The following is a 14,527-nucleotide window of genomic DNA, read 5'->3' on the forward strand; positions in this document are numbered from 1 at the left end:
CTGAATAGAAGCCCCTGAGTCTGAAGTGTTCCCCCGATCTCCATGGCTCCCATCCTTCCCTGCATAGCCTAATTGCTACTGCATGTACTCAGAATGCGCTAGAAACATCTGTGTGGATTTGGGCCCTTTCTCCAAACCCCCATTAAAACCATCTTACTAATGACTTTTGTTACAATTATAGTTAGGGTTGCCAGCTCCGGGTTGGGAAATACCCAGAGACTTTGGGGGTGGAGCCTGAGGAGAGTGAGTTTTAAGAGGGGAGGGACTTCGATTTTCTCCAGATTGTCACCTGGAGATCAGTTGTAACAGCAGATCTTCAGCCACCACCTGGAGGTTGGCAGCCCTAATTATAGCATTCGAGTAGGGTTGCCAACCTCCAAGTGGTGGCTGGAGATCTCCTGCTATTACAACTGATCTCCAGGTGGCAGAGATCAGTTCCCCTGGAGAAAATGGCCACTTTGGCAATTGGACTCTATGGCATTGAAGTCCCTCCCTGCTCCAAACCTCATCCTCCTCAGGCTCCGCCCTCAAAATCTCCAGATATTTCCCAACCTGGAGCTGGCAACGCTACATTTGAGAAAGACACCATTTGAAATTCCTTGAAGAATACATTGATGATTTGCAGGCATTTCTAGGAAGCATTAGTTTTGATTTAGACCAATTTATAAAATATCTCAATAAATGCCCAAATGTACACATGTTCATCTACATACAGTGATGCATCTGCAGAATATAAGGAGATTTTGTGCACCTCTTTCTCTGCTTTCAGTCCTTTAATACTTGGGTCTTGCATAATAATACAAGCCAAGTGTTTGACAAGCTATAACTTTTTAAAGCGAGTGATGCTAAATTCCAAGGCAGAGGGGTTTGCTGGGAAACTGGCAGCTTTCCTAAAGAGAAGCTCTGCAGAAACATTTTGTGAGAAACAAAAGCCTTTGTTTATACATCCCACCAGTTTTTTTCTGCTGGCTGGGTTCATAAGAATTCCTTGAAATCCAAATGCACATTTGTTTTGTCATCACAGTCATAGCCATGGGGGCCGTAAGGGTTTAATGCTCCACTTAGAGACTTGTAGATTCTTTTATAAACCTTGCAAATAGCTACCAAGAACACCCAAACTGATCCTTGCTATCCTGTTTCTTTATTTTTGCTAGCTGAATCCCATCCCCCCCCCCAATATCTTGGAACAACTATTTTCCACATAATTCCTTGGGATTGCAAACCATGATCTCTTGAAGTAGGCAACGTCATGTTGTTCCATAGAAAAATCCCAAAACAGAAGCTGCATAATACCTTTTATTAAGACCACAAAATTGTACAATCTGTTTTGGAGTTATTTTGGTTGGCATTGTTCATGTTCTCTCTAACAAGGCATACCAATAAACTTAGCATTCCTATTGTGCTTTCCAGAGTTCAAAGACTTATCGTACATTCTGTTGTTTGATCAATCCTGCAAGGTAGTTCAGTATTAGTACACCACAATGCAGATTATAGGAGGAGGCCCTAAGGTTGAAAGCGAGTTGCTTAACATTACCTAGAAACTTCAGACAGAGACACAATTTGAAGAAGGACTTATTCATAGTTCAGCTATGTTTGAACCTTCTAGCTCCTTTTGTTTTAAAGTTTGGGCAATTCTTTCCTGGTCAGTGTTCTGCACAATATAGCTGACCTACTGCTTTATTATAAACTTCATTCTTTGTCTATTTCCCCTTCAAGATACTAATATTTAGGTGAAGCATCTTCTTGCACTGAATAGCACTTGCCAACAATAAGAAAAAATCTCCTTCTCCAAACAGTCTTTCTTGGTAAACTTGGGACTTACTGTTTTGCTAGGCTTGTGAGCTCATCTACATGGATGATAACTAGAGCCCTGCCCAGCATTGACTCCGAGGTGCTAGTTCCTTTTCAGATCCATTTGATTAGTCAGTCAGGCTGTAGCCCTTTCCCTCCTTGCAGAGAAGCTCAGCCTCTTTTAAATATTTTAAGTCACATCAAATTCTTTCTATACCAGGCTGCTAGATCACTCTTCCAGTTATTTGTTTTAGGCCCCCAGAATGGAGCAATGCCTCAGAATACAATGCTAGCATGTGCCCTATAGCCACAGCTCTACCACAGACACAGACCAGTCTGCCATGATTTTGTTGCTGTTGTTGAATGCTCCCCCCCGCAGAGTGGGGAGAGCTAATGTGATGCTCAGTTCCATTTCTTTAGACTCCCTGAATTTCCATTCAGTTATTCTCCATTTAGAGCCCCGTGGCGCAGAATGGTAAGCTGCAGCTCTGCAGTCGAAGCTCTGCTCACAACCTGAGTTCGATTCCGACAGAAGTCGGTTTCAGGTAGCAGGCTCAAGGTTGACTCAGCCTTCCATCCTTCCAAGGTTGGTAAAATTATCCAGCTTGCTGGGGGTAAAGGGAAGATGACTGGGGAAGGCAATGGCAAACTATCCCGTAAACATAGTCTGCCTAGTAAATGTCGGGATGTGACATCACCCCATAGATCAGTAATGACCCGGTGCTTGCACAGGGGACCACCTTTACCTTTACCTGTTCTTGTCAGGACTGATCTGGCCTGAGAACGGAGTATTGTGGTTTAGCCAAGTGCTACCCCAAGGTCGCAACTGTCATGCTAATGTTTATGTGTAGTCTAACTTCTGTGAAAACTGAATGGTTACCCTAGCAACCAGGGGTGGCCTGACTTTGTAGCCTTTCTTCTTTATATACAATCCTTTGTAGCCTGCATCCCCATTAGAGTCCTTCTAAGTTCATGGCTTCTGCAAATTGTTGTATATTTCCAAATAAACCAGCTTTCTTAGGATTTCCTGCTTATGGATTTGTCAACAAACACAGAGCTCACATTAGGACTCTAATATGAAATCACCTTTTCTTCAGTGGTACCCTGGTGGGAGCCAGGGAAAGACCGCCGGGGAGCCTCCAGCGGGAGCTTCCGGAGGAGGCTCATCGGTTGGCGGGGCTGGTGGCGGCACAGTGGCTTGTATTGTCCAGAGAAGCATCTGTGGGGTCGTGACAAGTGGGGCACCGTGCCCGGGAGAAGGCCTGGTGGCTGGTGGCTCTACGGGAGGAGGCCCGGTTAGTGCAGGAAGACGCGAGTCTGCTGACCAAGTTGGTCACCCGGACGGGGGATTTGGAGGTCCTGTTGGGGGGAACTAGTACGTGTGCCCAGCAGTTCGTACCTCAGTCCCTGATGGCGGAGGGGGTCACGGTCAGTGAACGTGTCTGGCAGGATGCTGAGAATGCCACTGCCAAAGCCGTCCTGAAGCTTATGGATCTACTGCCGCCGCCGGCTACGGTGGAGAACGTCCAACTCCAGGAGTACTGCCACCGGTGGTGCCCCCGCTCGTGGTGCCCCTGCAGCCAGTAGTACCTCTGCCCATGGTGCTGGGGCAACCAGTAGTACCGCCGCCCAGAGGCGGGGGGGGCGCTGCCTCCTCTACCAGGGGTACCCATGCAGCCGTGGCCACAACCCGTGCCTCGGCACTTTGCCTGCACAGAGACTTGAGAGTGATTTTTAATGGCACTGCTGAAAACCTGCCTTACTTCTTGCATCAAGTGGATAGCTTCATGAGAGAACAGGGATATACATTTCCAACCGAGGATAGTCGGGTTCGGTTCATCTCGTCCCTCCTGGAAGGCCCGAAGGCAGAGTGGATGATTCAACAGTTTGATCTCCGGGCTCAATCCGTACAAAGTTTGGATGATTTTATGCAGGCTCTGCAGAGGCGCTTTGATGACCCTTTCAGGGGGGAGAAGGCTAAAGCTGCTATTTTGCAACTACGCCAAGGGGAGTCTTCAGTTCAAGAATATGCTAGTGAATTCCAACGGCTTGCAAGCAAGATTGCGGATTGGAGTGAAGCTACCCAACTACAATGTTTTCGGGAGGGACTGCACCCCGACATCCTGTATTGGGCATACATGCAGCGGGACCCCCCAAATCTCAGGCATGGCCTGAGAAAGGAATGTTGTGGTTTCTCCAGATGCTGGCCAAGGCCAGCTCTAGCTCTGCAAACAACGTGTTTAGACTGAACTCTGTGGGAATGCTGGTAGAATCCTACCTCCCTGACAGCTTCTGGGAGGGGGGTTGCCATGGCATCCAGATCTACCCCGATTTGCCCTATGCTTTTCCATATATGTCCTGTACTATGCTTGTAGTTTTCATTAGTGTCCATTTGACTCTTAGCTTCTGTTAACCTGTGGATTTTCCAATAAATCAACTCTTTGGACTGCTTGTCTGTGGATGTCTGTTTATGGGATTATCATGGGACTAGAGCTCACATTTGGACACTAATCAGTATATCCCTTATCCCTGGCTGGAGCCCTGGAGGGATCGCAGGGACCTCGGGTTGGAGCTAAGGGCGTGCTCCCCGAGGGTGTTTTCCCTGGCTGGGACCCTGGAGGGTTCGCCGGGAGGTCGGGTTAGAGCTTTGGGTCAGCTCCCGAGGATTCTTACGGAATTCTTACGCCATCCTTACGGAAGCACAGCGGACTCAAGCCGAGTCCAACCGACTGACTGAGTTGGTCATGGAACAGTGGCATTGACTAGCGGCAGTGGCCCCCTGGGAGATGCAGGGCGCTGATCTCCACGCCCATAACGAACTTTGGTGGTTGGATGTTTTGCTAAAGGAGACCCAGTTGGCGCAAGAGGACGCAACTCTCTTAACCCAGCTGTTTGATGAGGTTGCCGTTCACGGGGAGCAGCACCGGTCCCAATCCAAGGGTCCGTTTCCTCATTCCCAATGGCGGGAGTGGAACTGGTCCGGACCTCAACCTGGGCAGCCGGGATGTGCAGAACCTGGCCGCCAAGACAGTGTTGTCCCTTATGAAATTACCGCCAGACCTGGCATTGGAGGACGATGTGATTAAGGTGCTACATCCAGAGTTTGGTTCTTCCTCCATGGAGCTTGCCCGCAAGGTTTTACCGCTACTGGGCAAGCATAAGGAACTTCAGTTGCTACTGGAGCAAGTGGCCAAGCCGCTGGTAGCGGCTGCCGCCTTGGAAGCTGGTCAGGCTGCTCAACAAAGGGCGGAGGAGCAACGTTTGGTGTGGAGGCCGCTGCTCAGAAAAAGGCGTCCGGAGAGTGACCGAGAGGCGGGGGGGGGCTAGAATGGCCCTTGTTCTCCCCGGAACCCTGTCCACCCCGGGATGTGGCCCGTCGACGGCGGCTCGCCTTCACCTCTGAAGTCGACGGTGGCTCGCCTTCACCTTTGCCGGTACCTGTTCAGCTCGCCCAGATGGATGGCAGTGATTTCAAGGGTGGGCCAGTGAACCGTCACACTTGGGGAGTAGCAATGGGAACAGGCCACCATTGGGAACAAATCGACTTTACTATAGCCCCCAATATTCATTACGCTGTGGTGTTGGGAATAAATTGGCTCAGGGGGCACAGCCCCTCCATTGACTGGGAGGCCAAGACTTTAGCATTTTCCAGTCCGATATGTGAACGGCACCGGTATGAAGTAGCTGTCAAGATCGAAATCCAATCAACTCCTGCCTTGGCTTCAGACACTACTGGTCCATCCCAACTACCTTCTGAGTACCAGGACTTTGCGGATGTCTTTGATGTACAGGAGTGTGATGTGTTACCCCCCCCCCCCACTGCAGAACGGACTGTGCTATTGAGGTGGTGGGGGATGCAAAACTGCCAAAAAGCAAAATTTATCCCATGAGAGCTTCTGAAAACTTTCGAAAACTTAATGCAATTACCCAAACCAATGCCTACCCCATCCCTCTGATCTCCGATCTTCTGGGGCAACTAAAGGAGGGACGCATTTTCACCAAATTGGATTTGGTCTAAGCCTATTATAGAATCAGAATTCGAGAAGGAGATGAACCCCTCACAGCCTTCTCCAGTTGCTTTGGCATGTTTGAGTTTCTAGTGATGCCTTTTGGATTGAAAGGGGGTCTTTATGCAACTCATTAACGAGATCCTACACGACTTGCTGTTCAAGGGGGTGGTGGTCTACTTAGATGACATTCTTATTTATTCTAAGACCATGGATGAACATATCGCCCTGGTTGGGGAAGTGTTGCAATGTTTCAGAGACAATCAGCTCTACGCTAAGGTGTCCAAGTGCGAGTTCCACCAAAAACAGTTAACTTTTCTGGGCTATATAATGTCGCACCAAGGACTTACAATGGACCCAGAAAAGGTGCAAGCCGTGATCAATTGGGAACCACCCTCCACACGTAAGCAGGTTCAAAGATTTCTCGGGTTCGCAAATTTCTACAGAGGGTTCCTCCCCCACTTTGCCCAGATTGCGTTTCTCATCACAGACCTCCTTAAAGCTAAGGGAAAGGGAAGCGCGGCCACCTTGCCTACGGCCAGAGTAAATTGGAACCCCCAGTGTCAAACTGCTTTTGACAGTCTCAAACAACTGTTCACCTCCGAACCGGTTTTACAGCACCCTGATTGTGAACGAATGTTTGTAGTCCAAGTAGACGCATCTCAGGTCGCCATGGGAGGTGCGCTGCTGCAGCAAGGGGGGGATGGTCAACTGCATCTGTGCTCTTACTTTTCTAAGAAGTTCACGCAATCCCAGCTCAATTGGCCGATCTGGGAAAAGGAGGCTGCTGCAGTTAAACATGCCCTCACGCTGTGGAGACAGTTTTTAGAAGGATCTAAAGTCCCTTTTGAAGTTTGGAGCGATCACAAAAACTTGGAGGCATTAACGGGGGCTCGCAAACTGTCCGCAAAACAGGTACGATGGGCAGACTTCTTTGCCCAATTCCACTTCGTATTGAAACATTGCCAGGAAAGCAAAACTTGCTGGCTGATGCTTTGTCTAGGCTACCCCAGTATCCTACCAAGATCGAGCGCCCCACAGAGTCCCTATTTACCCCTGCTCAGAGAGGTTTACTGCCCACCTTGGCAGTCCAAACCCGGTCGCAGACCCGGCTCCCAATGCCGCCGCCTTCGGAAGGGGGGGGGAAGCCCAATGCCCGACCACGTCGGTCGAGCCATCCACTTCACTCCCTCGCCTCCCTCGCTGGCCCTGACTCCTCCACCCATGCAATCTACCGGCGCGAGTCCCAAGGTGCAGGGACCCGACCACCTTTCGAACCATCCACCCTGCCCCCCTCAACAGTGCCAACCTCTCCTCCCTCCGAGACACCTGCCAGTACAGTTCCCAAGGTGCCGGATGTGGAGGGGCTTACTGATTCCTTCAAGGAAACTCTCCATAGCAGTTGCCAAGCAGAACTCTCTGCCCAAACCCTCGCGGCTTCTCTGATTGAATGCGGAGGTTATTGGTACAAAGAATCAAAGTTGTATGTTCCTAAGATCCTATGGGGGGAGGTTTTGGGTCTGGTTCATGGAGCTAAATCCGCGGGACACTTTGGATTTCTCAAAACGTTGCATCTGCTGAGGAGACAGTTTTGGTGGGCGGGCATGCAATCTGACGTGGATGCTTTTATCCGCAGTTGCCCAGTGTGCGCTGCGACCAAGAGGTCCCAGGGCAAGCCCCCTGGACTATTGCAACCTTTGGAAACCCCCACTAGACCCTGGGAGGTAATCACGATGGATTTTATGACTGATCTACCCCTCAGTGAGGGAAAAACTGTACTTTGGGTGATCACGGATCTGTTCTCGAAACAGGTGCATCTTGTACCTTGCGCAGGTATCCCTTCCGCCCCAAAATTGGCCCGCCTCTTTGTGTCACATGTCTTCCGATTGCACAGTTTTCCGCGCAAGGTGGTCAGCGATCGCAGGAGCACATATATGGCTAAATTCTGGAGAGCTTTCCTAAAATTAGCTGGGGTGGAACAAGGACTGTCAAGCGCCTTCCATCCCCAAACAGACAGCCAAACAGAACGGGTGAATGCTGTGTTAGAATGCTACTTGCACTGTTATGTTAATTATCACCAGGATGATTAGGTAGGACTGTTGCCCTTCGCTGAATATGCTTACAATAAAGCTGTGCACCAGTCCACTGGATTTAGCCCTTTTCGAGCTGTGTATGGACAAGAGTTTGGCCCCATCGGCCGTATCGATGTTCCAGGGGAGGAGGGAGGCAGCGATGTGGCTGAATGGGTGCACACGATTCAGACAACCTGGCCGTGGCTGATAAAAAATCTGGAACGAGCCAAAAGTAAATATAAGGCTCAAGCTGACAAACACCGTTCACTGGGAGAAGAGTACGGGAGGAGAGTACGGAAGGAGAGTACGGGAGGAGAGTATGGGGTGAGGGATTTGGTTTATTTGTCCACCAAGAATCTATGATCCACCCGCCCGTGCGGCAAACTCAGTGCCAAGTATGTGGGTCCATTCCCCATTTCCCGGATCATCAACCCTGTGACTGTAGAACTCTCACTCCCCAAATCACTGAGGCGAATTCATCCTGTGTTTCATGTCAGTCTATTGAAACCACATGTTCCCTCCCCGGAGTGGCATCCTGAACCACTACCTGAGGCGCCTGTGATGGTGGGGGGGGGGGGGGAGGAACATTTTGAAATCGCAAAAATCCTAGACTCACGTATCCATCATGGTCCTCTCCAATATCTAGTTCACTGGAAGCACTTCAGTTCCGCTCAGGATGAGTGGGTGCGTTCATGCGATATCTCTGCCCCTCGCCTGGTCCGCGAATTCCATGCTGCCTACCCTCACAAGCCATCTCCCAGGAACTGAAGAGGTGGCCTGACTTTGTAGCCTTTCTTCTTTATATACGATCCTTTGTAGCCTGCATCCCCATTAGAGTCCTTCTAAGTTTATGGCTTCTGCAAATTGTTGTATATTTCCAAATAAACCAGCTTTCTTAGGATTTCCTGCCTATGGAGTCTGTTTATGTATTTGTCAATGAACACAGAGCTGACAGTTCTCCATTTATGATGATTCTGGCTTGGACAGTGTTCCATAAGACCTTCCAAAGCATCTGAGAGTTTAACAAAGCATCATGTGAAAGCACAGCAGGATCACGGATACCCAGCGCAAAGGGATGTGAGACACTGTCATAGACTAGGAGAAAACATCTTCTGGCATCACGTGCTGAAGTCCAAGAGTCTGCTTGGAAATGTTTCGCTCCTATCAAAGAGCCAGGACTGGGGTTCTCCCACTGGTGGCCCACCAAGCCCAGTTCTTCTTTGGCTAGGATCTCCCATCAAGAACTTTACTTGAACTTCTGGAGGAAGAATAATCCACCCACCAGACCCAGAGCTGGGCCGGTATCCCTCTGTTCTCCCTTCCACCCTCTGCTCAGCCTACCAAGAGTACCCCTTAGTACTAGAATGCTGATGACATGCAGGCTTCATTTGACCAGGCTGCCTCTCAGGAACCCTGCATTGTGAGCATTTCACCCTTTAGGAACATGAATGAATACTAGTGCATCAGAGTGTCTACAATAACCTGCCCTGACCTGGATGGCCCAGGCTAGCCTGATCTCGTCAGATCTCAGAAGCTAAGCAGGGTCAGCCCTGGTCAGTATTTGGATGGGAGACCACCAAGGAAGTCCCAGGTTGCTGTGCAGAGGAAGGCACTGGCAAACCACTTCTGAACAACCTCTTGCCTTGAAAATCCTACTGGGTTGGTCAGCTGTGACTTGATGGCAAAAAGAAAAAGAAAAGCACAACCTCCCCAAACAGAGATGGTTTTAGAGAGGAGGATGTCTGTCCCCCAAAATTACTGTCCAGACACTCAGGGGCATAGACTTTCCAATTTCCCAGGGGTGTGTGTGTCTGGGTCTGGGTTAGAGGCCTATGACATCATAGGGAGAAGACAGTGACATAACAGGGAGGGGCCTCCATTGCCACTATCTATTGAGGCAGGGCCATGGGGGATTTAGAAAGGGGCTCCCCAGAAATTTAGGGGGGGTTCCCAGAAATTTAGGGGGGGTTCAAATGATCTTCAGAAATCTGAAATACAACTTTAACTTTTAATTAACAATGCAAACTGTTTATTTACATTTTTAAAATTACAGTAAAATCAAATATTCTCCTAATGCCGTTACCCCTTCTGCTGCTCCCACAGGCATCCTCTCCTGCCACATCCCACCTACCCTTCCCAATTTCCCTTCACCTCCCCACCCCAATAGTTGGCATGTGTTGGTATGATGATTAGTGGTAAACCTATACAGACTGCGTCATCTAGGTACAACCCACTCGTTAAGATGTAACAATTCAAAATACCCTGTACTTAAATGACACTGAATGTGTTTGTTCTAATTGATTTCTTTGAATGAACTCATTAGCTATAACATTTAGATCAATTTCCTGAGAGATCTGTTTATGTCCACAAAGAAGAGCCATGTGATTGAGCCTTGCCTGCTTCATGCTTGACCGTAGAAAGGTCTTTATTCAATGAAGGCATGAGAAAGACCTTCCTGAGGCGCTGGAGGAAACAGGTATGGTAAGGGCTATTCTTATAAGTTTAGCTAATTCTGGAAGTAGCTGTTGCAGACATTTTTCTTGTTCTCCACTGGATAGAACAATCACATCACAAAGAGCTAAAAGTTTGACTTTCCTCTCCCTTGCAATATCCAAAAACATATCCCGATGAAGCTGTAGTCAGGCAGCATCCAAGTGAGTTTTGTAAAAGTTTAGAATTTATGTACTATCATCCTCTCCTATGGCAAACTTTTCAAGTTTGCTCATGTGTTGGGACACATCTGAGGAAAAGCGACTGCATAAACTGCTGTAGATATTATCAATGACTTCATAAAAGATTTTCCTGTTGAAATCCTTAGGAGATTGAAACTGTTGAGGATCACACGTGGCATCAATACACCGTGCAGGCTTTCTGCACCTAGGAAAAGTTGGACTCTCTAAATCTATGTCTTTTGCTGTCATGTCTGTCTGTGACCAGAACTGTTCAAAGTTGTTCCGCAGTTGCTTTGTACTCTTCTTTGCAGAACCGAGAAGCTCTGCTTGATGAACTGTAGATTACTTTTTTGAAGAGCTGTGTTTAATGTGTCCAAATGACCAAACACGAGCAGCAGTAACAGTAGCATGAAGTAAGTAGCAAATCTCAACAAGCTTTGTGCATATCCATCTGCTTTTGTCCCAGGATCTCTTCTCAGAAGATTCCATTCTGGCCATAATTAGAGAAGGAATAGATAATAAACCTGCTGCTATAATGCTGCCCTTGTTACAAATCTATGGTGAGACCACACCTAGAATACTGTGTACAGTTCCGGTCACCACGTCTAAAGAAGGATATTGCAGAGCTTGAGAAGGTGCAGAAAAGAGCAACCAAAATGATCAGGGGGCTAGAGCAACTGCCCTATGAGAAGCGGTTAAAACGCTTAGGGCTGCATGGTATGGAGAGAGTAGACAGGGAGAAGCTTCTCCCTCTCTCATAACACTAGAATGCGGGTTCATCTGCTGAAGCTGAAGGGTGAGATAAACAGATAAAAGGAAGTATTTCTTCACACAACACATAGTTAAATTGTGGAACTCCCTGCCCCAGGATGAAGTGATGGCTGCCAACTTGGAAGGCTTTAAGAGGAGAGCTGACATGTTAATGGGGGAGAGGGCTATCCATGGCTACTAGTCAAAATGAATACCAGTCATGATGCATAGCTATTCTCTCCAGTACCAGAGGAGCATGCCTACTATATTAGGGGCTGTGGAACACAGGCAAGATAAGGCTGCTGCAGTTGTCTTCTTTGTGGGCATCCTAGAGGCACCTGGTTAGCCACTGTGTGAACAGACTGCTGAACTTGATGGGCCTTGGCCTGATCCAGCATGGCTTTTCTTCTTTTCTTATGAAACATTCTCAAAGAACCGAATCAGCTCCCTATAATTTGAAGCCGCTGACTGTAAGTCAGTCCACCTGGTGGGGCAAAAGTGTTTCAGATTTATGTTCTCTGCCTGCTGAAAGTATTTAAACAAAGCAAGATGTTTTGGTGACGTTTTCACAAAGGTGATCATGTCAGATAACTCACTCAGGAAATTTCTACACACAGGAACATTTTCTGACACATCATGTACCACTAAGTTCACAACATGCGCAAAACAATGAACGTATAATGCTCTTGGCTCCTCAGCCTTTACAAGAGCCTGTACTCCACTAAGATGTCCAGCAACATTCGATGCTCCATCATAGCATCGGCCATGACATCTGTCAAGAGAAAGATCAAAGTGCCAGAGTACATCTTTCAAAATAGAAAACAGTTTTAGCAGTAGTGGATTCAGTTTCATAAAATCCAGATGTGGAACATCTTCAGCACATAGCATCGAGAGCTGTTTCAGGTTTGACTCTTCCTTGCCATGGCTGTATATAGCAATGCCCTGACAGGCAAGGTACTTTACTGATGCTAAAATTGTCAGCAGTGCCTTTCTAGCAACTCGCATTTACTTCTGCTGGCCTTCTGAAAACTTGCTCTCTACATTTACTCCTGCTTTAACAGAGGCTATAGCTTGGACAGCTGCATGGTGCAAGTTAGAATTCTGATGGGTCTGAAATCTAAACAGTGAGTTCTTCCAGTTTGAGAAGCCATTTTGAACAAAAATTTCATGTGCATCTTTGTCTCTTGATGTGTTTGGAAGAGGAACATTCATGTCATTTGCTGCTAAGCGACAGATGTCACAATATGCTTTTTCCATTGCCACATCATACGAGAGCCATTCATAGGTTTTCCCCCCCCAAGTATCTTGGTACTGTTGACCTGACTTTTGCTCCACATTAGAAGGTCTCTTATCTGAAGAGGGAAGTGTCACAATTCAGCATTGGTTGTAGATCATTAATAATATGTTGGACTGGTTTGAGTTCAGTCCCTGGCATCTCCAGTTAAAGGGACCACGCAAGTAGGTGATGTGAAAGACATCTGCCTGAGACCCTGCAGAGCTGCTGCCGGTCTGAGTAGACAATACTGACTTTGATTCAGTCAGACCAAGGGTCTGATTCAGTAGAAGGCAGCTTCATATGTGTTCATGAGTTGTGAGCTGTATGTGACCACCAGAGCTGTTCTGTTGTCATTTTCTTTGGGTCGGTCTTGTAGCAAGCTGTGCCTGGGTATCATTCTTGCCTTTCCAATAATCTTTTTTACCATATCAGCAGGATATTGTAGTTGCAAAAATGCTTGCTGTAGCTTCTTCAAGTGAGTGTCTGTCTGAGAGGTTGGAGCAGTTGCAACTATAAAGTAGGGCTTGGCTATAGACAAATGGACTGTTTGATATGGTTGGGGTGGTACCTGGAGGCATGGAGATATGTTTGCTGATCTGTCGGTCTCCAGTATAATGTGGTGCTTGTGAGTCCCTGGTATATCCATACAGTGGTGTCCAGTACGTTTATTTCTTGTTCAGATAAATTCATTGTTAGATTGATGGTGGGGTGGAAGTCGTAGAAAGCCTGGTAAAATCTTTTGAGGGCTTCTTTGCCATGAGTCCAGACAAAGAAAATGTCATCAGTTAAACTCAAGTACAGGAGAGGTGCCAATGGGTAGGAGTAGAGAAAACGCTGTTCTAGATCTGCCATGAAAATGTTGGCCTACTGTGGAGCCATGTGGGTGCCCAGGGCTGTGCCACTGATTTGAAGGTAAAACTCCTCACCAAACCTGAACTAGTTGTGGGTGAGAGCAAACCTGCAGAGTTCAGTGGCCAGATCCTCTGTTCGGGCCGTAGGAACAGGTCTTTTAAGGCAGTGCAGAAATTGTATCACAGACACACAGATACATGCTAGCAAACAGGAACAAAGCCCCAAAGAATCAGGGCGATGGAAACATGATACAACAGGAAGGTAGGACAGGACTGTGCTTCAGCTGCCATCGTCACTGAGCCCCTCCTGTGGGCACTGGTAGCCCGCTCAAGTTCGGGGGGGGGGCGGGCTCGAGCCCCTCCGCCCCCTCCCTCCCCAAGTTCCCGCCCATGCAGCTACTCAGGAAAGTGGCCCCCGACTCCCAGGCAGGCTGCGAAAGCACCACCCGCGGGTGGAGGCCGGAGCTCCCCGCGCGCAGCCTGCCCAAGCCGCTCCAGCCGCCGCCGCCTTTCTGGGCCCAGCTGGCGGCTTGGCCCCTTCGGGCAGGGGGCGCCCTGCGAGGCTGCAGCTGCCCCGGGCGGGGGGCGCGACGGTGGCTCTCCCCCCGCCCCTCGTTGCGCCTGCCGAAGCCCCCGCCCCGCCGCGCCGCGCCGCCTCACCTGCAGGCGGTGGGTGTGCAGCAGGTAGCCCCTGGCCAGGAGCCAGTAGAGCGAGCCCAGCAGCCCCGGGCCCGGCAGCTCCTCCGGCCGCCGCGGGGCCGACGACCCCCGCGCCGCGCCGGCCCAGCCCCTCCGGGCCGCGCCGGGCCAGGGGACGCCCGCCCGCCGCCAGCCCCGCAGCCGCCCGGGGAAGCGGCCCCACCGCGCCATATGCCTGCTCGCCGGCCCCGCCGCCGCCGCCGCCGCCGCCTCCTCCGCGGGCAGCGCCCGGGCCCAGCCCAGCCAGGCCCGGCGGGGCGGGGAGGGGGAGAGGGAGGGAGGGAGGGAGGGACGGGGGGCCGCCCTTCCCCGCCCCTCCCCTCCCCGCCCTTTTAGAGGGCGCCGGCGCTTCTGGGACGTCGGGGCTCCCCTCGCCACTCTGCCCCCGGGGTGACCTGGGGCCAGGCAC

General features: G+C 49.6%; 1 protein-coding gene across 1 annotated transcript in view; it reads right to left on the minus strand.

Annotated features, from left to right (window-relative positions):
* The window catches only part of LOC130479650 (sterol 26-hydroxylase, mitochondrial), a 48,028-nt gene extending 33,739 nt beyond the window's left edge, over positions 1-14,289 (minus strand). Inside the window, exon 1 of the mRNA XM_056852043.1 lies at positions 14,080-14,289. Within this exon, the coding sequence (XP_056708021.1) occupies positions 14,080-14,289 (210 nt within the window). The remainder of the gene's footprint in view (positions 1-14,079) is intronic.
* Between the last annotated feature and the right edge of the window lie 238 nt (positions 14,290-14,527).

The sequence above is a fragment of the Euleptes europaea genome, chromosome 6 (genome assembly GCF_029931775.1).
Source record: "Euleptes europaea isolate rEulEur1 chromosome 6, rEulEur1.hap1, whole genome shotgun sequence".
Lineage (NCBI taxonomy): Eukaryota > Metazoa > Chordata > Lepidosauria > Squamata > Sphaerodactylidae > Euleptes > Euleptes europaea.